Below are 27,215 nucleotides of genomic sequence, written 5' to 3'. Positions count from 1 at the left end.
TCGGTTTACTGGTTAGACAGGCACGTAGACTCTGCTGACAGCTTCCAGTGAGGTTTAGAATTGTTTACTACCTATAAAGGGATTCTCTTTATGGAACACCATTAAACAGTCTGTGCTCTTTACATGAAACTCCCCTGTCAAAATGTCCAGGCATTGCATTAGTTATAGAGGCTGCTATACACCTAGCCCTGCTCAATGTCACAGCGTGGATCTATGCAGCCACTTGCCTGTTCAGGTACTTTTAAGGTATTGGCTTATCATGGTTCATTAAAAAGTTGCAGATTTGCCGCAAACAAGGGAAGTAAAGAAGTATATCTGACTTTTTTTTTTAAAATTTATTATTTAAAAATGTATCTTTAGATTAGTCGGTTATGGAGGAGGGTAAGACAAAGGGCAAAGGAGAATTCAACTCAAGAAAATTATTAAAATGTTGCATAGTCTGAGTATTGCAATGTTGTTGTTTTTTTATTTATTTAATTTTCTAAATTAATTAACTTGTTTTTTTAAGTACTTTCCCAAACTGCAATTTTGATCATATATCAAATTTATATACCGTATATACTCGAGTATAAGCCGACCCGAATATATGCCGAGGCCCCTAAATTTACCCCAAAAAACTGGGAAAACGTAGTGACTCGAGTATAAGCCTCCTCCCTGCTTGATACATGGCAGGGAGGGGGGCTCTCACTCCCTGGTGGTCCAGTGGCATTGGCAGTTCAGTGGAGGGGGACTGGCAGAGAGCTGTTACTTACCTCTCCTGCAGCTCCTGTCAACTCCCTCCTCCTCCGCGCTGGTCCGGTTAGCACCTCTGTCAGCTCACACTGTAAGTCTCGCGAGAGCCGCACTATGACCCCGCGGCTCTCGCGAGACTTACACTGGGAGCTGACAGAGGTGCTGACCGGACCGGCGCAGAGGAGGAGGGAGCTGACGAGAGCTGCAGGAGAGGTAAGCGCTCTCTGCCAGCCCCCTGTCTGTATTATGGCAACGTAAATTGCCATAATACAGACACTGACTCGAGTATAAGTCGAGTTGGGGTTTTTCAGCACAAAAAATGTGCTGAAAAGCTCGACTTATACGGTAATGGAGTACAATATTTAAATCTATAGCATATGACATCATAATCCATTTCAGACAAAGACTGGTGAGGAGAAACGGAAAAGTTCTCTATGCTAACCGAAAGGTTATAACCATGACCGATAGATGGACTAAGATGGAGGCCCTCATTTAGAATAAAGAGTTTTGGATTTCTACAATTAATTTATATTTTCACACTTCACAAATACATATTTGTTAAACATAAAGATAAACCATATTAAAGGACCACTATAGTGCCAGTAAAACAAACTCGTTTTCCTGGCACTATATGGTCTCTCGGTCCCCCCACCCTTAGGGTCCCCCTCCCGCCAGGCTCTAGGGTGAGGAAGGGGTTAAACACTTCCCTTTTCTCCACCGCTGGGCTCCCTCGGCGGTGGGGACTTTCCACCTCCTTTCTCCGTCATCGGCTGAATGCGTGGCATGAGCCGCGCGCACATTCAGTCTCATAGGAAAGCATTCTCAATGCTTTCCTATGGACGCTGGCGTCTTCTCACTGTGAAAATCACAGCGAGAAGCGCGGAAGCACCCCTAGCGGCTGTCAATGAGACAGCCACTAGAGGCTGGATTAACCCATATGTAAACAGAGCAGTTTCTCTGAAACTGCTATGTTTACAGCAGAAAGGGTTAATCCTAGATGGACCTGGCACCCAGACCACTTAATTAAGCTGAAATGGTCAGGGTGCCTATAGCGGTCCTTTAAATAAAATTGTGGGATGTGACCGTACCCCTTTAAGGATAGTATAACTTTTTAAAACCTAAAGTCTTAAAATACATTCAGACAGAAGGAAGAGACTGAAACCTGCAGAGTACATTTTTGCATGCAATAGTGATTTAGTTTTTCCAATGCTTCCCAAACTCCAAACATACCTTCACAGTCAAAGATGAATCGTTCAAATTACATCTCTGAGAAAACAGCAGCTGTCTTTTTTTTGTCCCCAGTGCATTAAAAATAAACACGTTTACAGATCACTTCTCAGAACAGAACAATAGCGGATGCTACTATCCTGCTGTATTTCAACAACTCTTCCTTTAAAAAGAAGAAGACGTTCCATCGCTAGACACATCATTTCATTGCTGTGCCACCTGCTTCATCAGCTAGGGTTTGGAAAATTTGCAAAAGTTCCTTAAAATATGTTGCATTGGGCTTCTGCAATTAGACAACAATACATTATTGAGTCAACGGTAATACGACGGTAATATGCATATCAAATTAGTTAGGTCCCAGACAGCAATGCATTATGAATGCACAAGAGTTGCTTGGAATTAAAATTCATTTAAGTACCAGGGAATTCTGCACAAGCTGATAGTTAACTAAAAGTTTTCCTTTATTCTAAAATTCTCAGCTTTTATTTTTTTTAATTTTACTGTCTAAGCTTGGATGTCTTGGATGGCACTATGGAAGGATTGAGATCAAACGCTTACACATCACTTCTCTTCGGATACTAGTGCGAGCATCTCCATGCCTAAGGTAATGATGTGTATCTAAAACGAATCATTAATTAGGACCGTGCATTCATGGAGAAACCTTGGAAAAATAAATAAATGTAGGGATTCCAGAAAGCTTTCTACAGCGATTATGCATTTGCCTCCTATGTTAAAGCGGCTCTACTACAATCTGTGGTCTTTGCAACATTTGCAAAGACCTCTAGAGGGACTGCGCCACTGGCAGTGCGGTGGCCAAGGGGTGTCGGGGAAGGCGAGTTATACTTACCTGAATCTGTTCATAGTGCCTGCCGCCATCTTCTTCCTCATGGTCCTATTCAGCTCCTGGTGTTTAATGCTCATGCATGTACATAGACAGAGGCTTTTTCCACTTGACCGTCGCTAATGAAGTCTGAGGGATTGACAAGAGTTTGTTTCACCTTATATCAAACATAAGGCAAATACAAAGAAAAGTGGTCCCTCGTTTGTCTTAGTATATCTTTTGACTGGGTTGGAATTTCGGTGAAATTCTAACAGTACAAGTATTTCACAAATATTTTAGCTTTATGAAATACTCATTTTGGATGGAGAGGGAGACAGCGCCACAACAAACGGCAGCCCTAACAGTGCATACAAAGACCACTCTGATTTTCAGAAGAACATCTGATTAAGTGAACCACAACCACACCCGGCCTCCGGATCACAAGAAAGACTGCATTCCTAAAACAGAAAATGAGAGAGCTGCACATTTCTCACCATTAGTAAAAGACAAACTGAGATCTACAGACACCATCTTCCTCATCAATAGTTTGCTATCCGAATCAGGAAATTTCCAGCAGCACCTGCTTCAAGGGACACAATAGGCACCCAGTCCACTTCGTGTCATTGAAGCGGTCTGGGTGAACTGTCCCTGTCCCGCTTGGCCCTACAACCCAAAACAGTGCATTTTTAGAGAAAAATTGTAAGATTGCCTCTATATCCAATGACTGGATTCTACTTCAAATACAGAGAAGTTTCATGTAAACAATGCCTTTTCAGAAAAAAGGCAGTGTTTACATTGCCCGCTAGGGACACCTCCAAGTGGCCACTCCTCAGATGGCCACTGGAGGTGCTTCCTGGCTCAGTGCTGCACAGTAAGCAGCCCTGCCATTCAGTGTCCCCACGCTCTGCATGGAGACACTGAATTTTCCTCATAGAGATGCACTGTGTCAATATCTCTATGAGGAAGTGCTGATTGGCCAAAATGGTGTTTGGCCTGCCCCCTTGCTGATTTTAGCCAAATTGGTGTCACCAAGGGGGCGGGGCTATTGCCAACAGACCCTGCAAGTAAATTGAGTTTTATTAACTTTTAAAAGGGGCTGAGGGGGGGGGGGGGGGGGGGGGGGTATGTGTGTGTGTTTGTGTTCCTGACTATATAGTTTTCCTCTAAAGTTTTACATCTATTTAAGATGGATTGGATGGATTTCTTCTTTGCAAAATATGGAACAAATGGTCAAAAAGTTTATTACAGAGTGGAAATAGAATATTTCGACATCCGACATGTCGACAATGTTTTTTGTGGTTGGAGTAACCGTTTAATGTTCCAATTTGGTTCTCCTTTGAATAATTAGTTTTCAGTGAATCTTCAAGCTTAATGATGGGTGTCCTGCTTTAAAACACAGCAGCCATTACCACGAGAAAAACAAATGTATGCAGTAAGATAGCATTACTTTTATATTTCATGCCCTATTGCTGCCAGTTGGACATGTAAGGATTGAGGTCTTTGGACTTTTATCCTTCTCTTAGCAAACAACAGCGCCTTTTCAAGTTGAAATTGCCAAATCTATAGTTAAAAACTAAACTCAAGCCTTGTCTACTTCTCACACCTGACGTCACCAATCCGTCAACCTCAAGGAACTGACTGTTTGCAGAATTAAGAAGAAAGACCTACAAACAGATCCCTTTTTAAAACTATTTAAAGAGGCACCACATCCATGGAGTTCTATTATAATATAAAAAAAACTTCAAAGCTATGAGCCAAAAATAATGCCATATGAGCTCATGGAGAGGCCTCTGGGTCTAAAGAGTTTTCAAGATCAGGTCTAAAGCTGGGGTGGGGGGGTAAGCAAATAAAACTCTGTCGTACAACAGCTTCACCATAGAGTCTACAACGCACAAATGCAGGGCCATCTCAGCCTGCTTTTACAGTCATCCACTTCAGCTCCCAACAATGTGTTACTGTCACCACCCAACAAATTCTGAAATCGCACACTGCTACTTGAACTAATATACTAACAAAATGCTCATTGACGAGCTAATCAATTCCAGCCTTCGCTATGGCAACCTTCTATTTGTCCGTCTCCTGCTACCCTAATTACCTAAATTCTATTAATCCAAAGTACTGCGGGCAGACTAATTCACACCACTTGTCCATCCTGTACCATTTCTCCAAATCGTTGCACTGGCTCCTCATACTATTTAACCATAACACACACACACCGCCTGATTGTTCTACAGTCTGCAATCTCGTCAGTTCTCTCGCACGTCTGTCTGAATTTTGAATGATCGGTCAAGCAGTTTCAAGCTTGACCTTCAACTCTCCTCCTTATTACTTATTCTCACACTTATCCGCAAACCAAGCTGCCCCTTGTTTCTTGTGTTGTGCATTTCAAATCATCCATTCTATATTTTCCTTTTCACCGGTCCTACATTTCCATCTTTTATTTATAAGACGCAAACGTATTCCTCAGGGCTGTTCCTCTGCATTATAACAAAATAACCCTTAAAAAAAATTGTGGCCAATGCTAAAAGAGACAGGCAAAGTTGAGGGCCTGGCCAAGATGAGTTTACAATCTAGCATAGACGTACTTGGCTAATTTGGTAGTGTATTCATTTTTCTGAATAGTATTCATGGAATAGTCATTAATGAGTAAGGAGGCAAGTTGGCAATGTCTGTGTCAAGCCATGCACATGATGCCATTACATGTTACATTTCACTGAAGACACAGTTCTATTGCAAAACAAAAGACAAACAACATCTTGCTTAATATTTTAATAGTGTCCATACACACATCTATGCTTGGGTAAAGCACTGGTGGAATGACAACATTTGAAACTAAAAAGATTTGCTTGAACAATTGTTAAAAGGATATTGTACTGGGGTTTGCCGTGACTGCCGCGCATGTACCACATGACCTCAATTTTTTTTATGGGAAGCATTGATTCGGATCATATTATGATGAAGAATGATCACCCCACGGTAGGAGGTCATAGTTTGAGAGCAGAGATGGTTTTGGCGCTGGAATCATTTACATGATTAAAAACAACAACAAAATATGGATGGGGAGCTAAATATAAAATTCAAAAACATAACATTTTTAACGTTGGAGTTTTCCTTTAAACTAGGAGACCCTATGAATCAGCTATGACCTATACAGCAATACTGGCAGTGTCAAAACTTTTCATCACATCTTCGCTAATGAACAATATTTTTTAGGACGCGATACATTCCCGTTCTGCATAAAACAACCACAAATGTGACATACAACAGCTATAAATCAGATGAATTAAAATCACCAAAATGTTATATTTAACCGCAGACATTAGTACACTGCAATATCCCATTTCATCCCAATTTGAATCAAATATAATATTTACATTTTCAGATGACAAACTTAATATTTTCATGTAGCCACTCATCCTAGTGTATTATTAATCAAAGCTTCACTGTTGTCTGGTTATATTCCCAATGTCTGGGAAAAAGGAAAGCACTGATGTGCAGCACAAGGGGTGATAAAAACATTGTCTCGTACTACAGTCCTGTACCTTTACTCTCTGTAATACCTAGAGTCTTGGAAATATTAGTTTGCAACTGGACAGGTTTTATCTAGTTTTCTCGAATCACTTAACAGTAACTATTCTCTTAAAATTCGATGCTTACAGGATGATACACTAAGAATGATTTGTTGTAATTTAAAATGAATTCAACCTAAATTTCTAACCCGCATTCCAAAAATCTACTGTCCCCTGTACCACCCCACACTGTTTGCAATAAAATGGAAAAAGGGTTTACTTTAACCTATTCCCAATGGTGAAGCTCATTGCTGCCTCCCATGATATCAGAGCGTGATCCACTCAACACTCCTCCTGGGGAGCATTGAGGACTTTAGGCACATGCGCGGCAATCGCCATGGCTCGCCCTTAAGCTTCCCCATAGGAAAGTATTATATTCAAAGCATTCCTATGGGCTTTCAAGTCATGAGACGAGTTAGAGGCACCTCTCGTCACTCAAATCTATGTTTGGCAAAAGACATAACTGACAATATTACATATAAAATAACCAAAGAGAAACATAGAATGTGACGGCAGATAAGAACCATTCGGCCCATCTAGTCTGCCCAATTTTCTAAATACTTTCATTAGTCTCTGGACTTTTTTTAAAGAAAGAGACACCCTTTTATTTTGGAGGCGGTAGAAGAACATTTATGTAACTAAAAAAAGTGCGGTAATCTAGAAGAAAATCCAAACACTATATTTAGATTTCTAAACATAATTATTGTAGCTTAAAGGCACATTACAGTGAGTATTTTTGCTATATTTATATAGCACTAATATATTCCACAGTGCTTTAAATATTATAAAAGGGGGGAAATTAAACCATAAATGAGACAAATACAAAGCTTTATAGGAACAACAGGTCGATGAGGGCCCTGCTCATGAAACTCTGTTACACAACACACGCTCAGAACTCTTGGAGAGAGAAAGCAGGACTTGAACACAAAACATGTGACTTTGCAGGTATGGAAATCGCTTCGGATTACGACTATGCTGATATCAAAGCAAAACAAAAAGAGAACCGAATCACTGCATTATTACTTCCCTCATTACAAAATATTCTGTTTTCTGGGTTATCTGAGTCGAAGGCTGGACTCGGGGGGTTGTGTATAATTTAGCTGGGGCAATAATATTTATTAGCTATTGTAATATAGCATTGTAGATACTTTTGAGTCTGCTGGAGGCCCTTCATTCTCTAAGACTGAAGCTACAAGGTTTCAATTAAACTGTTCTAGGAGGGAAAGAATGGAGACAAAGTCTGAAACGTATTAACTGCTTGTCCCTTCCCCCACCGCAGCCTGTGTGTGCGCACTCCCCGCACTATTCACAACCTCTTGAGATGTACTTGCAGCCCTTTATTTTATGAAAAGAAAATCTCCATCTTCTGTTTTATGTTTACATTTATACCACTAAGAAATGTTTAAGTTTATCCTCCGAGAACAAAACAAAAAAAAAGTTAAAGAAACACAGTGGGCCCAGAACGCATGCGGCTATCATAGCATTGATGTTGTGAGTCAGATGTCAGTTGCAATTCACTATTTAATAAATCCCAGATGTTAAATTACGTGAAGGCATACCTGCGGTTCAGATGAAGTACTTTGTATTTTATTGTATCCAATTATCAAGCTATTGTTTTAAATAGGGGTCTTAAAGAAACACTACAGGCACCATTGAAATTAAGTTGATATGGTGCGACAAGGTCCCTGGCACCAGCTTACCTGTGGGGAACTGTTTAACCACAACCTTTCAGTTTATTGAAACAGAAAGACCCACACAGACTCGAAGAGAGGTGCTCCTGACAGGTCAAGTACATCAGATGACACTCTAAACCAATCACTAGCTCCCCATTTATAAAATGGCTTGAGAAATAGGTATGTTGCCAAATTGCGGCACCACGGTCTAGGACTACTCATTTCAAGAATCGAAGAGAAGCGGAAAGGCAGGGGGGTTAAACCATTCATGAATGGTTTGACCCCTAAAGGTAAGTTGGCGCCAGGGACCTCCTAGTACCATAACAATTTTATCCAGATGAAGTTGTTATGGTGCCACGAGTGTTGCCCTTTAATGCAAAACTGTAAACTCCCACAGTGTTATCCCCTTGAGAGCGCCATTTAAATGATTTTTTGTTACAAGCTTGCTCTTATCCGACCAAAGATCTAAGCTTTGCTTAACACGGTCAAAGGGGCATCCACTGATGACAATTAAGGTTATCGCAATGTGAATGTGCTGATGAGCTAAGAAGGGTGATTTTTGGTTGGATAAGAGCACATTCCTTAATTAGGTTCATTTAATGGCAGTGCTGAGAGAGGGAACGCCCCGGGAGTGGACTACATTACATTATCCTTCTCAACTTTCACTAACTTCACATGACTTCTGCAGAACTTGACTGACTGCAGATGCTAATCTAAGATCAGCCAACAGTCTAGCTATACACAGTGAGGTGAATTCATTAAACACAGAACTGGAACTAAATGAAAAAATATACAATATTTAGGCTTAACATATTAACCACTCGGTAACTATAGCCAAGTTGTACAGATTTTCCAGTGTGGCTATTTATGCCTAGATTTGGCAATTTAGCTTTCAAATTACTATAATTTAATATTTAGTAATTAAATGACAGAGTTGTTTGAGAAAATATTAGAGACGAGGACTCTAGCACTGAAGGTTACACAGGGGATTACGGAAAAAACGTACAGCTCTCCATAGATAATCTCACGGGTTGGAATCAGAATTTAATGAAGGATGTTAGCCATTTTTTCAGTTTTGAGAGATGTCCCACAAGCAGCAAATGCTAGTACAGTCTGTACTATTACATTTTTTGCCCAATAATGAGCATTAGAGAGTACATGGACCTCTTGTGAGCAAAGTGGAGTTATTTTTTTTTAATTCAATTTGTGTGTGCAATATAAAATGTTAATTAAAAAAATACAATTTTTTTTTTTTTCAAAATACAAAAAAAAAAATAGTAGTTGTGTGCCTGCCAGTAATGGAGCCAGTGACAATATATAACCAATAGGCATAAGTCACGGAATCATAACCAAATCTGAAAGATGGCTAGTAGGCCAAGATAGCAATAAAACCATTGCGTCCTGTAGTTCACGTGTTAATTACGTGTGAAAATATGACAGGGACTTGTTTCTAGCTGCCGAACATGATCCCAAACACAGCGACTGGCTGTAACTGGCGGTCATTTTCTGGTGATCTAATCATGTGTTGACTGCAGGAGGAGAAGGGGGTGGAACATTGTGGGTTCCAGATATACAAACAGGAGGCCTATAAAATCCCAAAGATCCAGACACTTCTCCTCCCAGCAATGGGGGGGGTTTGGTGTTTTGGATTTATTTCGGCCGTTTGCCTTAAGACCACCTGCATTCCCACAGTGTCGGATTGCAGACCCCTCTTCCAATGTTATGCATTTCCAGGGGCGACAGGCAAACCAGCAAGCAGTCCCATAGGCTTTAAGAGAAAGCAAGAATTGGCGCACACACATACAGCTGTTGTCTAATAAAAAGTTTTGTAGGAACGGCCCTTAATGATAACATTAGACATTTAAGGAGAACCGGGGAAGGAATAAAAACAACATCCATCCAAGCTGAAGAATGGGATAAGCCACCAAAAGAGTCCGGTTTTCAATCGATGTTTACAAATGTAACAATGCTGCCGGTGCTACCTTTGGCCCCATCTCATTCATAAATGGGCAAGGGCTCCATGCAGTTATTGATTAAATGGTCGATCGCCATTGAAGGCTCAATATCAACATTACAACCTGGATCTTAAAGGGACAGTGAAGTCAAAGATTTTGCTTCTTGAAAACTAAGGGCAGATTTCAGTCTGTTTATGTTTGAGGCTGCCATGCAGTTAGAGAAGAACGATATGAGCCACATCGTCTTTGGTCTCTCAAATGGAGATTTATCGGAACTTTCACTGGGCATTAATTAACCCTAAAGAATTCACAGGCAGGTGGGGAAGTAGCCTTGAGGCTTTTATCTAGCCAGCAAACCCCAATTCAACTTTCCTAGTTTACTGGAGATGGCAATTTCCCACGATCTACACAGTATACACAGAAACAGGAAGAAATAGTGTAGGCACTAAAAGTCAACAGATGAAAACAAGTTGCTATCGTTTGTCTGGTTTGTTTTGTTTGTGCGCTGTAATAATTTTAGATTTACATAAAGCTAGCTAGCTGAGGAGCAATCCGCTACCTCTTTAGCGCAATGACTTTTACACACCTCCAGGCTAAATGACAACAGATAAACTTTCAGAAGAACTCACGTAGCATATACAAGTTGGACAATGCTCCATAGGGGCCCCACCAGAAAAGTTAAACAAGAACACCCGCCAAGCCCGCGGTTACACACAAGTTAGAAACACCTCAGTCATTCTGATCTTTATCATGCTTCTCTGCGGAGATTTGGGCTCGCAGAAGACTAAAGAAAACAATAGCTGCCACTTCCCGTCTTTCATACAAGAGGAATGTAGTCTTTGTGATAAAATAGAGATACTGTGATTTTTCAAAAGAACTGAAAATACATCACTGCTCGAGTATAAAAAAAAGCTGCAAGGAAAAAAAAATGTGAATGTTAGAGAGCAATATTTCTCTACCTTCGCCCCCCCCTTTTCTTTTCGTGTAATGCAGAAATACCTCACATATCAAGTTACAAGATAAATATACCTCTAATGCAATCCTATTTGCCTTGCTTAGATGGTATTAATTTCTCTTGTTCTTGGAATGTTTATATGGGATTATACAATGGTCTAAGCAGAGCTGTTTTTGTCCATTTTCCACGTTGAACAGAAAGGGGGGGGGGGGAGGGCGCAAAAATAAACGACAAGACCTTGCAGTCTCAGGCAGGCCAATTAGTTGCATGCTTTTCTAAAGAGTGCGCTACGCTTTCATCTTCATCCGAGATGGAGACAAGTGGCCGAGTGCCATGGAAACTGTACCTGCAGACAACTTCCTGTTACAATTGTTGGAAAAGGGAAACAAAAAAAAAACAAAAAAAACACATTTCTCCCCCCCCCCCCCCCCCTTAAAAAAGTGTTTTCTTCCCCAGCTGTAAATACATGATATGGATTGTGTTCCCCAATTAAAACAAACGAGAAAACGTATCAATTAACAAATTCAATCCTTTTGACTGCAAACACCTGGCGAAGCAACATAGGGTAAGGAGTGGGGCACTGAACTACAAATCCCATAATGCTCTACTGTGTCAGAAAAGCCCTACACATCAAACTTCTCATAAAGGGACATTCTATGCACCAAAAACAGCTTTGTCTTAATGAAGTGGTTTTGGTGTACAGGTCATGCCCTTTCCGTCTCACTGCTCAATTCTCTGTCTTTTAGGTCAGTTTATGTAGCCCTAGCCAGAACAATACTGGTAGTGACTCACATGGCCTTTCTACACACTTTCCATAAAGATATAATTTTCATACTTCCTTAACTGAACAGTGTGCTTAGTTTAGAATGTATCTCCAGCTCTGTAAATAGCTGGCTTGAGTCTGCAGCACCCTACTGTGTGTGATTAAAGTTCAATTAATCCCTTAAGGACACATGACGGAAATATTCAGTTATGATTCCCTTTTATTCCAGAAGTTATGTCCTTAAGGGGTTAACAGCAGGATAAGAACTTCTAAAGTAAACACACTGCGCTGTAATAAAGGATGGAAAATTATCAACTCAATGAAGTGGTCTGTGCTTTTAACCCTTCCATCTAAAATATTGTGGTTTAGTAGATACGCAATGTTTTCACTGAAGGGTGCCTCTAGTGACAGTCTTCCGTACAGCCACTAGAGGCACTTGCGCTGCAATGGCAGAGGCTCACTCAGTCATGTGACATTTAACATCAAAAGTTGGAAACTGCGACTCATTGGGAAGCATTTGATTCTATACTTCCCTGTAGGAAGCATTCAATAGGTCAAGCACAAGCATCTCACTCCCAGTGCAATGAGGAACGGTATGGACAAGCAATGATTCCAGGATGATGTCATTGGAGGAGGAGTGTTCGGCAGCACAGAGAACATCTTGGTACTTCTAAAAAGGCAAACACTGGGTCAGGTTGTTCCTCTTTCATGATCAGCTGATGGGGGCACCTAATGTGCATGCGCAGCAAACTTTGCATGCACATTCGACTTTCTCTGTAAGAAAGCATTGAATCAATGCTTTCCTATGGTGTTTTAGAAGACCCTGTACGTCCTCATGCAAAGTGTGAAGACACCCAGCGTCATTTCAGAGTCAAACTCGGTTATAGGCCAGGATGCACCTCTAGCGGCTGTCTGGGAGACAGTCACTAGAGGCAGTCTTAACCCTGCAATGTAAACATTGTAGTTTCCCTGAAGTCCCTTTAAAAGTTATAACAAGCCCCCCAAAATATATTAATAGATAAACAATAAACTCAAAAGGAAGAGTGCTGGTTAATTTAGAATGTATCTTAGCACCAGCCCTAAAATACACAACAATTCCACATTCCATGCATCACCGTGACCAGCAGTACAGGATGAAAACAATGCTTTAAAATTCTCAACACAATGCTTCGAGAAATGTTTGGAATAGTTTTTTGTTTTGTTTTTAACGTAAAAATATAGATCAAGTTTCAACATGAAAACACCCTGGCGTCAGAATGCTCACAGGAAGCTTCAAAACACCCTAGGAGGCCCAGTCATTCTAGGAATGGCAAGTTTACATCAATGTTTGTTTGTTTTTTGCATTGGACAGTATGGCCTTCCCATAAGCTTTTTTAAATAACCAACATAGTGAGCCATTTCCATTTCGGAAAGCTGAAAATGTCCACTCACTACAGCACTGAGAGACATACTAATAGTGGGTATGTTTGTTTAGAGCCCCTCTAAAAGGCCACTTGGTTTTTCTTTATATAAAAGGGGCATTCTAGAACTGCAAGTGCTAGCCTAAAGTTGAATTTATTATTAATACAATTATCATGATATATAAACTGGAACCACTTAATTGGATAACTAATTGCTCATATTTGGCAACTTTCAGATAATGGTAATTAATTTCTATATTTTTTATTCATACATAAAACTCCAATCTTACTTTTCTCTGCTGGATAAAACCAATCCGTTCTTATTAAAGAAAGGCCTGCATATTATTTCTTATAAAAACGGGGTACCGGGTGCATTAGCCGGTCTGGTGGATGGATTGCAATCCATACAGTTTAACGATTCACGATATCACCAACAATACCAATTGCCCTGGTCCCCAAACAGAGAAAGAGTAATGTAGTAATAAAATATAGTTACCGTATTGAACCACACTAGATATAGAGGATGTGAATAGGTGCTGCCAAATGTTTAGTTAGTTATGCATTCCACAATGCCTCTCAGGTGGCACTCTGTGATGCACGCATATAGGGCTCTGGCATATAAATGGTCACCAATTATATTTCACGATTTTTTTTTTTTTTTGACAACATAAAGAGACCTCTAATGTGACGTTGCTGCATTTTTGCATTCCAGAGGCTCTAGAAACAAAGTTGTATGTAGAAAGGGGGGACATTATTTTTAGATATATCACAGACTACACTTACATATGGCAACCTAATTGTGAGATCAATAATAATAAAGTGCTTGGTCTCTAATTCACAATTCCTGTATTCCCCTCTTAGTGAAACTCCATCCATAAGGCACATTTCGGAGCTTACCAAGGCAGTGGGAGGTCAGTTAGGGTCATGATAACTCTACAGAATTCCCTATGCAAATGCAGTTCTACTCTCTACGCCTCAAACATGAAAGCTGAGTGTGGATGGGGGGGGGCGGTTTACAAGCCATCAACATGACCAAACCTACATCAAAGGACTATGGGAATTGTAGTTTACATATGTAGAATAACCCTGCTACAAACAGCAAGCTGAGTGGATGGCTAGACTCAATTTACTTAATCCCTATTCTCCATGGCAAAGTAGGGGATACAATGAAAAAGTATTAAAATTAAAATAAAAACACCCGGATAAAGAGGATTTTTGTGTGTGTTTTATTTTAAATATAAAATATGCTTTGTTGAATAACTAAACTCTGAGGTATTTGACTTAAGAATCGACTTTATAGCTGTATATGTAATGATTTACGTTACTGATTGTATACCGTGCTCATACTTCAATGGGTAAATAAAGAATACAAAATAATTTTTTTTTTAACAAAAACAAAATTAAGGGAGAACAATGCTCTGACCAAAGAGATTACTAATCTATTTTTATTTAGAACCAAATAACCAATTCTTTGGGGGAGGGTGGAGATCATAGCAAAATATATAAACTATTCACGTCTAAAACTATAGAAATAGAATGAACAAACAATATAAAATGTTTCCCTCCAGCACAAGTAGAAAAAAAAAAATCTGCTGCTTTCTGGATCTGCTTTTTATTTCTGTAGTCTTACAGACCTGCTTATAATGCAAAGCCCCAGCTGGGGCGCACACAACTATAAAAAAAAAAAAAAAAAAAAACTTAACAAATGCTAAGATCATGTGTGCCAATTACATTCATCCCTGCATTCCCGAGCTGCATACCCTCCCTCCTCCCTCCCCCACTCTCTCCCCATTATACCATCATTCAGGCAGAAAGTTATAAGATCTCTTTCCGTCAGCTAGTTAGACTTGGGAATCTCAACAGGAATTACTGAGCGTTCCAAAAATGCACAATAGCTGTTGTTTCTATCCGCTACCACAAAGCATTCTTTTATTCGGACATTGTGCCTATTAAATGCACCCTTATCAAGGTGCATGCAATACTGTTAGCAGATTATTAAATGCAGCCTGGTTTAACCTGGGGGGGGGGGGGGGGGGGGGTGGCCTTTGGTTTAGATGTTGAGTGAGACTTTTTTTTTTTTTAAACTGACTCAGAAGGTTCTGTATTTTCATTCGTGTGGTCATGATTCAATTTGATTGCGGCAGGGTGGCTTTCGCAAGACTTACATTTTAATGGTTTGACAAAACCAAACCTATTGTGCGTTCGGTAACAATCTTGGAAAACATAACCGAACGCACACAATTAAACTAACCTGTCGCCAGAAATGCAGCAGTTCCTTTGGAGGGAGAACAAAGTTTTAATCGCTATGCTCTGCTAGCTGCATTAACGATAATTATTTACAGTTAAAACCATAAACTCGGGATTAGTTATAAAAGAACATTTCTTGGGCAACATTGTAAACATGGAGCAATCACCATGGAAACTTAAGGAATGTTCTGCCAATTACTCACAAGGTTGCCCTGGAACTAAAAAAAAAAAAAAAAGTTTCTTAAGGCTTCTAAACAAATAAAAAATAAAAAAAAAGCTACAAGCAGGACTGAATACCATTACGACCACAGCAATCATTGACAAAGTAATAAAGAAATTTTAAAAAATGTCAAGAAATATAATCTGATAGTTTAATAAATACTGAGTAGATGTAGTTAATAAAAAAAATAATAAAGTCACCCATAGCAGAGCCACTGTTACAAGTGCTATTTTAGCGGTATTTTATTATAGTGGAATATAGATGTTATGCAAATGAACACAGACATACAACCTATAAAGGTGACAATATACTTGGAACACACTTTTCAGTGGAAGTGGAGAGGGTCTTACAGGGCTAGGCAACCTTCGGCACTCCAGATGTTGTGGACTACATCCCCCATAATGCTCTTACACCCATAATGCTGGCAAAGCATCATGGGAGGTGTAGTCCAAAACATCTGCAGTGCCGAAGGTTGCCTTTGCCTCTAGCAGGTCTACAAAGCTGAGCACATTACAAGAGGAACGCAATGATAAGACTTGAGCCTTTACTTCATTTGTAGTTTTCTGGATAAGCTCAGGCAAGATTTATTGACAGCTGAAGGTGATGTTGACACCATTCACTGCCTGGGATATCACTGTACACAGCCTCAGTCAAATGGAAAAGGCCTGAAGGGACCGTGGGAAAATAAAAATAAAGAAAAAGTATCTAAGAATGCAGTTAACAAAAATGTACATTAACTTGTTAGCGGTAGCAAAGTAACTAGTTACAACTTATTGTAGAGACAGACACGGGTGAATGGAGACCCTTAGCACTTCAAAACTTTGCAAACTACATTTCCCATGGTGCATAGCAAATTTAAAGGAACACATATGTTAATTAATAAATTAGATTTAAATAAAGTTAGACGTGCTCTTTTTAGTCTCAGTTTAGATTGTGGAACATCCTGGATATAATTAAAAATAAATGTAAAAATCCGCAGGAAGCAGTTAAACAACAAATCTGTGAACTAGTGCCAATACCAACTGCAGACCCACAGTGAATGAGTACCAATAGCTATAACCTGCAAATTCAAGGTTTCTTGAGAAGCATTGGTCACATTCGGCATCATTACGCAGTACGTGAAGTCCTTCAAAAATCAAAGGAACTGAAGGAGGTTATCTATTAGGATTGTAAGCTTTTAACCAACTGTTCCCATATGTCCCGTATTGTTAGAATTAAAGTTTTCTCTAGCCAACTTTTGTACAGCGCTCTAGAATATGTTGGCGCTATATAAATAAACTGTAAAGACTCAAGTGACTGTCTGGTTGAAGGCAACAAGAGGCCTGCTTTCAGCGAAATGTAAACATTGCCTTTTCTCAGAAACATCAAATTTTCACGTGGTTTTAAGATATAGGGGTTTGGGTGCTTAAAGTGTCCCTTTAATTTTCAAAAATCTGGAGTATTTACGTTCCTATCCATCCTCTGAAATACACAGGACCACACTCTGAAACAGCAGGGATGTAGGCAATACAAGAATAAACTACCCTTCTTATTCTGGTTTATAATGTTACGATAGCATGCAACTGGGCTTCCTGCATCAGTGAGCCGTGCGGGTTCTTGGCTGCCCTGATACTAGGGGCCCCATTATCCCACTGTTTCAATAAGAGTCAAACGCCAATGTTGCCTGAAGTCCACTTCTGCTCAACTGCGTTCTCTCAACAATGCGCTGTCCAACCAACAGCAAGTGGGATGAGCCTGCACAGTGCCTCCTGTGTAGTTTCTATGTACAATGATTAACATCAATATATCAATAATTGTGCTCAAAATATATTAGCTATAGCTTGTCCAGAATTGGTGGAAATGGGTTGTCTATTCAGAACTTATTTTGAGATACAGAACAGTATAAGAACACATTTCTAAGTTGCATTTATCAAAGTTTTTAAACACATCCGTCACGTGTCACTTCACTGAACATAACAGAATAAAAACATTGAAAATCATTTACAACTTGGAATAACCATATATTTACCCAGGTCACATGAGCTCATTGAAGTGCTCTGGGTGCAGGGTCCATATTACACTTAGTGCTGCAATGTAAACACGTCAGTTTTAGAGAAACTGTCATGTTCACATTGCGGCACTAATTCTGCCTCCGAGGAAGGCAGAGAGGGAGTTAAAGTGCCAGCAACACAATTCCTGGCACTACAGTATCCCTTTAAAGGTTTAACTAGTGTCATCGCCATCCAGGTCAGTGCAGGCACAGCCAGGGCACACAATGCAAATGAGGAAGAGAGCAAACATTTTTTTTTCTGTCTCTACTCTTCCACCATGTTCAATGGCCGGAATTGTCAACATTTATAAACATGACTAACTAGGAGCCAAAGTATAGCTGCCCAGAGTTCCAGGATTGATGTGTGGATTTCTACAATTTTATTTTCAGACCGCAGAAAGAAAAAAAAACATACTTGCCAGAAATAAACAGGATATTGAAAATTCTGGAAAGTCATAGTTCAACATTAAAAGTTGTGTGCTTGTATTAAATGCTGTGTTTTACTGATGATATGCTACCTCGAATGTATACAGCCCCTTTTGTGAAATGAGGTATCTTAAAAGTCCACTTCAAATCATCTTGTTCCCAAAGCTAACACAATCATGCAAGCATTGCAAAATAAACCATTTGAAAAAGAAAATTGCTTTGGATTACTGAACATGGATACATGAATAATCTTGTAAACCAGTTAATCACAACCTTTTTCCCCCCCAATGAAAGCATGCAAGTACAAAAGCCCAATCATTAAGGGCCAAATTCAAAGCCAACAGCAAAAAATAAATATCTATACAACAACACGCGGTTGATTAGTAGTGGATTGGATAGCTTTAACATGAAGTAATAGCCATTTATAAATCAATCATGCGTGTAGACTCTGGTCTAAACATGTTGCTGTGGAAAGGAAATTAAATGATTGGGATGTAAACTTATGTAACCTTTTCAGGTCCTGTAGAAGTCAGACAAGTTAAATTTATAGGTCAAGATACAGATGAGTAATAGTTTGTAGCCTCCTTGAGTACAGAAAAAAAAAAATAGAAAGTAAAGAAAAATAATAAAAGTCACATGGCTGCAAGCCCTCAGGTTTCTGCAATGAGTGGTTACCAAACCAGGTTGTGATTCAGCCAATCCGTTTGCATATTTTATGTAAGCGTGTTAAACACATCATATACACCTTATTCACAGCAACGGGTTTCTGAAAGTTGTAGTTAACATATCTGCTTTCATTCACAGATTTTATTTGGGGGAGAGTTTAAAAAAGCATTTTTTTAATTTATTTTTTATGTAACTGCAGTTTGTTGTTTTTTTTTGTTTTTTTACTTACAAACCTTTATTTTCAACGGAAAAAAAAAATTCTTAAAGAGATACTATAGTCGTCAGAACCACTACAGCTTAATGCAGTTGTTCTAGTGAGTATAGCTTGTCCCTGCAGGCTTTTCAATGTAAACACTGCCTTTTCAGAGAAAATTCAGTGTTTACATTGCTGCCTAGTGACAGTCACTCAGACGGCCACTAACGTGCTTCCTATCTCAGTGCTGCGCAGTGTGCAGCACCTACATTCAGCGTCTTCACCCTCTGAATTGCGGTCACTAAACGCTCCCCATAAAGATGCATCAAATCAATATATCTCGAGGAGGAGATGCTGACTGGCGCAGTACTGCATTTTGTCGTGCAAGCACAATAGCCTGACAATGATTTCCCATGGGAAAGCATTGGAATAGCCGAGATCATCAAAACTGATTATCTCAGCCATAGAGGTGGGGTCAGCCTCGGGAGATTTTTGCACTTTGGGAAAAAATGTGATAAAAACATGCAAACGTAGGAGGGCTGGTCCCCTAAACATGCACATCATCACATACCACGACAGACACACATACACATTAGGAACTACAACCATAGCAATCAGCTGTAGTGGTTATGATGTTTGGAGTGTCCATTTAATAAAGATAGCCTTATTCCCTATATGCAGTAAGAGAAGGCAGTGAGACATGCAATGATGAAAGACTAACTCTTACACTCAATGTCGGGTGCTGGGTGAAACTCCAGTTGGAGCGTTCATGAAACTCTGAGTACTTTAATTAAATGTCTATGTCCATCTATTATTAGGGATACAACAATTATGATTTATATAGCATTAACATATTTGCTGATGGTCTATCCAGCAAGTCTGGTTTACCACATGATTTAAGTTCACAGTAAATAAAATTAAAAAAGTGATGCACATAACTGTACTGAGGGGAGGATGAGGCCTGCTCCACTGTAACTGTGGTAAATGTTAACATTCCACATTTAAAAAAAGTACCTAGGCACCATAACAACTTTAACTTAATGAAGTGGTTAAGGTGACAGGGTACCACCCCTGCAGTTGTTTACTTTATCAAATTGACAAAACTGAATTTAAAGCGCAGCTGAGAGCTCCACTTAGAAGCTCTGTTAGTCAAAGAGCCAGGAATTCTACCTTCAGGTACTCATACATCAGCACTGACGTGAGTGTTGCAGGACTGTTCCCCTGGAGAGAGGACGTGCAAGTCCAACGACTGCTCCTACCCCTGTGACCATTGGTACAGTGAGCGGATATAAACACCCAGCACAAATCATCACAGGACAGTCTTTGAACTTGCAAGGTATGCCATGCGTGCCTAGAACCAGGAAGCGTAAATCCTAGCTCTCTTGACATGGCTTGTATGTGAAGCTACAAGCCCTATTTTTTCAGTTTGAACGTAGACATAGTATTAGAATACCATAACTATGTTGATAAGATAAAATTGAAACCTGCAGCACAAAATTAAGTCAGAAATATTTGATTTGGAAAAATTTGCCAATTACACTATATTCATAGCCTGCCTATTTGTTTTTGCCAGATTTAAAATTTCCACTATTCAGGAATTAATGAAACCCACATATCTTTAAACACATTCTGAAAAAACATATGTTGTACAAACAAAAGACATCTTCCTGTGCTTTGCCAGCAAAATATATTTAACTTCCACATTGTTGATATGCCATTATAACAGCATTGTATAAAAACCTACCCTAAAGAGCATACAATCTACTAGCTGCCAGGAGAGGCTTGGGAGTTCAAAATGTAAGAATATAAAGCCAAGAGTTTAATTCACCCTTATTGTGACTGACAGACACAAATTATGGAAGAAAAAAAATAGAGATCCTCATTGTGTAGAAATAGTGTTCATTCTGTGCGAGACACACAGCTCTGCAGGAACAAGGCTATGGAAAAAGTTAGAACACATTGACTTCACACAGATTTCTCCAAGCACAAGGCTTATCAGTCCTACTGCAGCTTAAGAGATACAAAATTACTTTGACATATTTGGATTTTCTGCTGTTAATAAGTCACCCAGACTTGCAATGAATTTTCGGAATTTCTTCCACACAGCAGTGAAGCAGGACAGCTAATTATCTAGCAATCCACCTTGCTGTACCACATTGGGTAACTTTTATCTGCTAGGGGCACCTGCACTCTGCTTTTGAAGTGAAATGTCACTCTGGTTAATGCAGGCAAGTCTTACATTACTAATGATGTCTAGCACTTTGAAGACAAAACTCAAAGCCTAATTAAAAATTGAAATTCAGTTCCTAAGCGTGTTTGTTTGAACTGTCTTTTCACTTGGACTTCATTCAATTTTTTTTATTTATTTTTTATTCTCCCCAGTTACAGGCAAAAAAAATAAAAAAAAAAAATTAAACCAATAACATTGTTCAATTGAAATCAAATAGAAAAGGCAGCTCAATGTCTGCATTCAGGGTCCCTCGATTTAACACATGGCCAGGCTTTACCAGAACACACACACACACACTGTACGTATGTAATAAAAAGAAAATATATATATAGTATATATGTAATCTACGGGTTTTTTGGTTTTTTTTATAGACGATATATAGATTCTGTGTTGTCAGCAAGAATAGCAATATTGTCCCAGGGGAGGGTCATAATAAAATACTCTGATATGATGAGAGAAATACAATTTTTTTTTTTTTTTTGGGGGGGGGGGGGGAGAAAGGAGCAAATAAATAAAATAAACCCTTAAAAATGTGCAAACCTATTTGGTTTGTTTTACAGGCAGGATCGTAAACAAACAATATAAACTCCATGTAAGGAAAAACAGGACTGATATATAGTAGTTATTTTCTTATTTAACAAAACAAATGAAAAGAAAGCAAAAAATATATTGCAACAAGTAGGCTACCAGGTGGGTAAATGAGAGGATGGATCACAGTCTTTACAACAAGCATGTGAGTCACTGCAAACTCTTTCCACAAAGACCAAAGTCCCAAATATGTATATAAAAAAAAAACAAATGTGTGAAAACAGACTAATTGTGCTTTTTGAACATGGTGAATATCTCTTCTTGTTTGATCTTTCTTTGTACTTGGTTTATGACAACTAAAACTTAAGGTTATTTTATCCAGACACAAAAAGCCCTCCCCAGACAGGCAGTAATTCTGGGCCAATTAAATTGTTCAAACAGGCAGTTGTCATTCTCGGATCTAACAGAGTTGGGAGCATGGCTCAAAGACAAAGTTTTTTTTTTAAAACACACCCCAGAAACAGGCCTTTATACATGGCCATGCAAGGAAAAGGGGAGGACCCAGTTTTGTGCAAAAAAAAAAGGGTAACAGCAAATTCCAAATATGTTCTGTGTCACGGTCTGAAGAGATAATTCTTTACATATGGGAACGCTAAAAACAACAAGTGGTATATTGTGACCATGTCAGAGACAGATTTTATTCTACTACTATCAAAGCAATCAAGTGAGATATTAATGGGTGCTGTTAAGGATGCCAAAGTGTGAGCTTTGCAGACACAACTGGATAGTAAATAGACAATAGTATACACGTCACACTTACATGAGTGTACTGAGACAATCCAAACACAACAGGGAAAACTGATTGTACATCTACATCAATCTAAAGACAGGAGATGAAATTACTTTATATATTCAATATGCAGAATCCAAATTCACCATCACACTTTACATTAGCTATTCCAGGCAACTGCCTCTGAGCACAAGTCTAAAAGACATTTGTGAGTACCTAGTTTGCTTAACAAAAGAATTGGCTGCAGGAGGTCAGTTCACACAAGTCTCCCAGAAAGGTGGTGAAACTAGCCATTTTCATGACAGATAAAAGACCAGTCTCCCACTGATTGCATACAAATGTCTACTCGCTAATCTACAAAGCCCTTCAATTAAATTTACTTAAATTATACAGCGCCTTCAATATCACCCTTTGACGCAGCACATAAATAAATATGGTGTTTAAACAATAGAGAGAAACCTTATAAAATGAGAACGAACAGTAGACTGGCATTCGGGTTGCTATACAGGGAGCTTGTTGCACGTATGCATCAAATATGAATCCCTAAGAAAATGTGCGCGCGGACATCTACGAATATATACAAACACGCGTATACACAGGTTTATATATGGTTACCAAGATAAAACTAGCAGCATAGAGTAACAAATAATAAATAAAAATGTACAATGCAAAATTCCCCCCCCTTACAGGAAACCAGCCTTGGTACAAGTTCCATTGATCTTTAAATAATTTAAATCCCTTACTTTGGCGATTTGTGAATGAAAATACAATATATTTTCACAGACCAAACAGTGAAGCAAAAAGGACAGAATAAAAAATAATGGATTTTTTTTGTTTGTTTTTTCATATTCTAACAATCAAAATTAAATTAAATTAAATCAATCCTCTAATTTACGCCCTTTTCAGGTTTTTAATTTTAAAGCACATCCAAGTTACTGGTCAAAATATTAACCTTTACATTTTTAGTGAAGAAACAGAAACCCTCGTGACAACTTGAGATGGCACTTTTGGGTTTAGATAATTTTATTCACTATAACAGAAAATCCCCGAATAGCAGCCATGTGCAGCAAAAATTGGATTAAATCTAGGTCTGACCATCTTCTATTTGCAGACACTTGCTGTGTACGCATACAAACAAACAAAGCAAAGATCAAAGCACAAACCATATTCACAGTTTCAAATCACCTCCAGTAAATGCCTTCGTAACTTCTTTTGTGTAGAGATGAGACTATATCAAGTGGATTGGATATGGGCAGGTGAAGCAAAAAATGTCACAACAATGGGACACTTCATAAGAATTCAAAGATGAGGACTGCCTCTCTCGTTGTGCTCCAGTGTGCCGCCAAAGCACCTCGGTTGCTGGGGGTTAATTATTTGAAACAAACCCTGGAAATTTGTCCAAGTCACAAATTGGAACTGGAGATCACTATTAATTTAAATCATGGTGGGAAGTAAATGACAGTATATATATATACACACACACACACACACACATTATTTCAGATTCTGCAGTTGTTGAATAGTTCAGCAAGCAATATTTGTAAGCCTTTGTATAGATCATCAATGTGGGGAATAAATGTCCTCCCCCCCTGTTTTGGACAGCTCATTTTAAAAGGGAAAAGTTGTGGTAGGAGCAACAATACACAGCTGAACAGTCTCCCTCCCCCACCTGATGAGTGCATGTGGGGGGCTTTAATTATTTCAATACTAGCTTCACCAGCCCATCCCCCATAACCTCATCCTGTGGTCTTCAGAACATTTTATAGTATTATTATTATTGGCATTTATAGAAGCTTGTTTTAGCAGGGTCCTCATCAGCCTATTGTCTCTGTAACATTTTGTAATTGTCTCATTTTTTTGTTTAATTTCCCCCTTTTTATAAAATTGTTAAGCCCTGTGGAACAAGTTGACGCTATATAAACACTAATAATAATAAATAATACACACATAACTTATTCTGCTGCGCTTTACAATAATATAAAGGGAGAAATGTAATAATAAATTAGAGATTTACCAAATTTTACAGAAACAAATAAAGACTCCGCTCAGAACGAGCTTACATTAAAATAAAAAGAAAATCAGTATCCTGACTTCACAGTTGACAATTTGAAAAATACACAAGATAAAGCATGTTTGATACAAAAAAATACAAAAAACAATACATAGTCCATTAATGACACAAGTGAAAGACTGACAGCATCGTTCAACTCCATAAACTCATAGATCATACAGCCCCAAACTATAGTATTAAAATACATCAAAAAAGCTAAATATTCCTCCTACACATCACTAATTCAGAATTTAGTGAAAGCACACTGTTAGAGGCTGCAACACAATTAGAGAGCACCTCATAAAACTAGAATGACCATCTCAAACAGGCCCATGAACAAGGCTTATCGGAGAATAATATTAAACATTAGAATGAGTGTCACAAGAAAAGGCTGATTCTAAAAGACACACAACGAGGTAAACCCATCTCAGAATACCACCATTCAACCCAATGTACCAGGAGTCCTTAAGGAACCAAAATTAGTGGGACCACCATATAAATAGCACCTAAGACACCCCAAATGGAGCATACCAGTCGTAAGGGCACCCCTACCTCCCAACGGCTGCAAACAATATATTACATTTTTTTTTAACCAAGAAAGCCACGTCTACCTTGCACTAAATTTGAAATACAATCCACGATAGATTTGTTATCATGAAGGAAAATTTCAATATCTCAGTGTGAAGACACCCTTATATTACAAACACTTTGGCACTGGCGCCCTATGTTCAGGACACTGATACCATTGGTAATTTCAGATATATCTTCATGGTACACAAACCAGACTGAGGAAGCCTATCATTACAACTCAGATGATTAGTAGGTGTGGTGAAAACCCCCCAAAAAGCAGACACTCTCTATGATAGCTTCCCAAGCTCAGCAAGCCTTCAATGGCAAACATATTTGTAGAACAAGGACCCCGTAAACCAGACACTTCAGGTGCACTCCCTAGCCATGTTTAGGAAGACCAGAGACTCAAACATTCCTGAAAAGCAAGGAACCCATATACAAGACATCCCCAGACCTAGCCCTCCTCTCCCAGATACCTGAATAGAGTGTTCCCCCTTATAATCAGACTCCCACTTACCTGCATGATGGGCAATTCCTTCTAAGAAGATACCCCGGGATCCCACCTCCCAGTATGATGGGCACCCCCTTATAAGAAGATATCCCAAGCTCCCACATAACTGCATGGCTGATATCATATACATCAGCCTTTAACTAGACACAAATCTTGCCTAATGAGAACCCCATTATAGATGACACCCCCAGAAACAGCCATAGTGTGACAACCCTCATTCAGGATCTCCCCCTGGTGAAGTATCCAGATAGTAGACACCCTCAGTCACTGCTCTCCCACAAAACTATACACACATATGGTGAGGACCCCCAGACCCCCCCCCACCTGCATGAAGAGGACCCCCAGACACAGCCCCCCCCCCATACCTGCATGGTGAGGACCCCCAGACAGACCGCCCCCCCCCCCCCCCCATACGTGCATGGTGAGGACCCCCAGACCCCCCTATACCTGCATGGTGAGGACCTCCAGACGACACAGACCCCCATACCTGCATGGTAAGGACCCCCAGACACAGACCCCCCCATACCTGCATGGAGAGGACCCCCAGACACAGACCCCCCCATGCCTGCATGGCGAGGACCCCCAGACACAGACCCCCCCCCCCATACCTGCATGGCGAGGACCCCCAGACACAGACCCCCCCCCCCATACCTGCATGGCGAGGACCCCCAGACACAGACCCCCCCCCCATACCTGCATGGCGAGGACCCCCAGACACAGACCCCCCCCCATACCTGCATGGCGAGGACCCCCAGACACAGACCCCCCCCCCATACCTGCATGGCGAGGACCCCCAGACACAGACCCCCCCATACCTGCATGGAGAGGACCCCCAGACACAGACCCCCCCATACCTGCATGGTGAGGACCCCCAGACACAGACCCCCCCCATACCTGCATGGTGAGGACCCCCAGACACAGACCCCCCCCATACCTGCATGGTGAGGACCCCCAGACACAGACCCCCCCCCCATACCTGCATGGTGAGGACCCCCAGACACAGACCCCCCCCCCCATACCTGCATGGTAGGACCCCCAGACACAGACCCCCCCCCATACCTGCATGGTGAGCCCCCCAGACACAGACCCCCCCCCCCCCCCCATACCTGCATGGTGAGGACCCCCAGACCCCCCCCATACCTGCATGGTGAGGACCCCCAGACCCCCCCCCCCCATACCTGCATGGTGAGGACCCCCGGACCCCCCCATACCTGCATGGTGAGGACCCCCAGTTCCTCCACGGCCAGTTTCTTCATGTGGACGGCCAGTAGCCGGGCTTCCTCGGAGTCAGCCCGAGTCGGTGCCCAGCAGGCTGCCAGCCCGGATAGTAGCAGTAGGTAGGTTAGTGTGGCCCCCGGGCTCCAGCTCTCTCCCAGCTCCATGGCTGCGGTGCACGGGGCAGTATGGCTGCAAAACTTCTCGCCCTCCTCCCCCCAACTCCGAGCTCACAGCGGGGCGGGGCCGGGCGGGGCGGGGCCAAGGCAAACAGGGGGCGGGGCTCACAGGGGGCGGGCAACAGTCTGGGGCTCAGCAAGGTAACCAAGCTCCACCAGCTCACAGTGTACAGGGGAGGTAGAGGGGGGAGCACACATCATCCTCTGCTCACACTGACATGGGGGGACACAGCATCCTCTGCTCACACTGACATGGGGGGACACAGC

The 27,215-nt window shown here is 40.5% G+C and overlaps 1 protein-coding gene across 2 annotated transcripts in view; it reads right to left on the bottom strand.

The window, feature by feature from the left end:
- The window catches only part of CACHD1 (cache domain containing 1), a 111,653-nt gene extending 84,674 nt beyond the window's left edge, over positions 1-26,979 (bottom strand). The window contains exon 1 of one of the 2 annotated variants that reach the window (XM_063427875.1): positions 26,766-26,979. In XM_063427875.1, the coding sequence (XP_063283945.1) occupies positions 26,766-26,936 (171 nt within the window). In that variant the 5' untranslated portion in view covers positions 26,937-26,979. Of the gene's footprint in view, positions 1-25,919; positions 25,935-26,765 lie in introns of those variants that run through there. The other variant, XM_063427876.1, reaches the window with a different exon arrangement.
- Between the last annotated feature and the right edge of the window lie 236 nt (positions 26,980-27,215).

Source organism: Pelobates fuscus, chromosome 7 (genome assembly GCF_036172605.1).
Source record: "Pelobates fuscus isolate aPelFus1 chromosome 7, aPelFus1.pri, whole genome shotgun sequence".
In the NCBI taxonomy this organism is placed as follows: Eukaryota; Metazoa; Chordata; class Amphibia; order Anura; family Pelobatidae; genus Pelobates; species Pelobates fuscus.
Note: the sequence above shows the minus strand (reverse complement) of the source record. Positions and strands in the feature narration are given on the sequence as shown.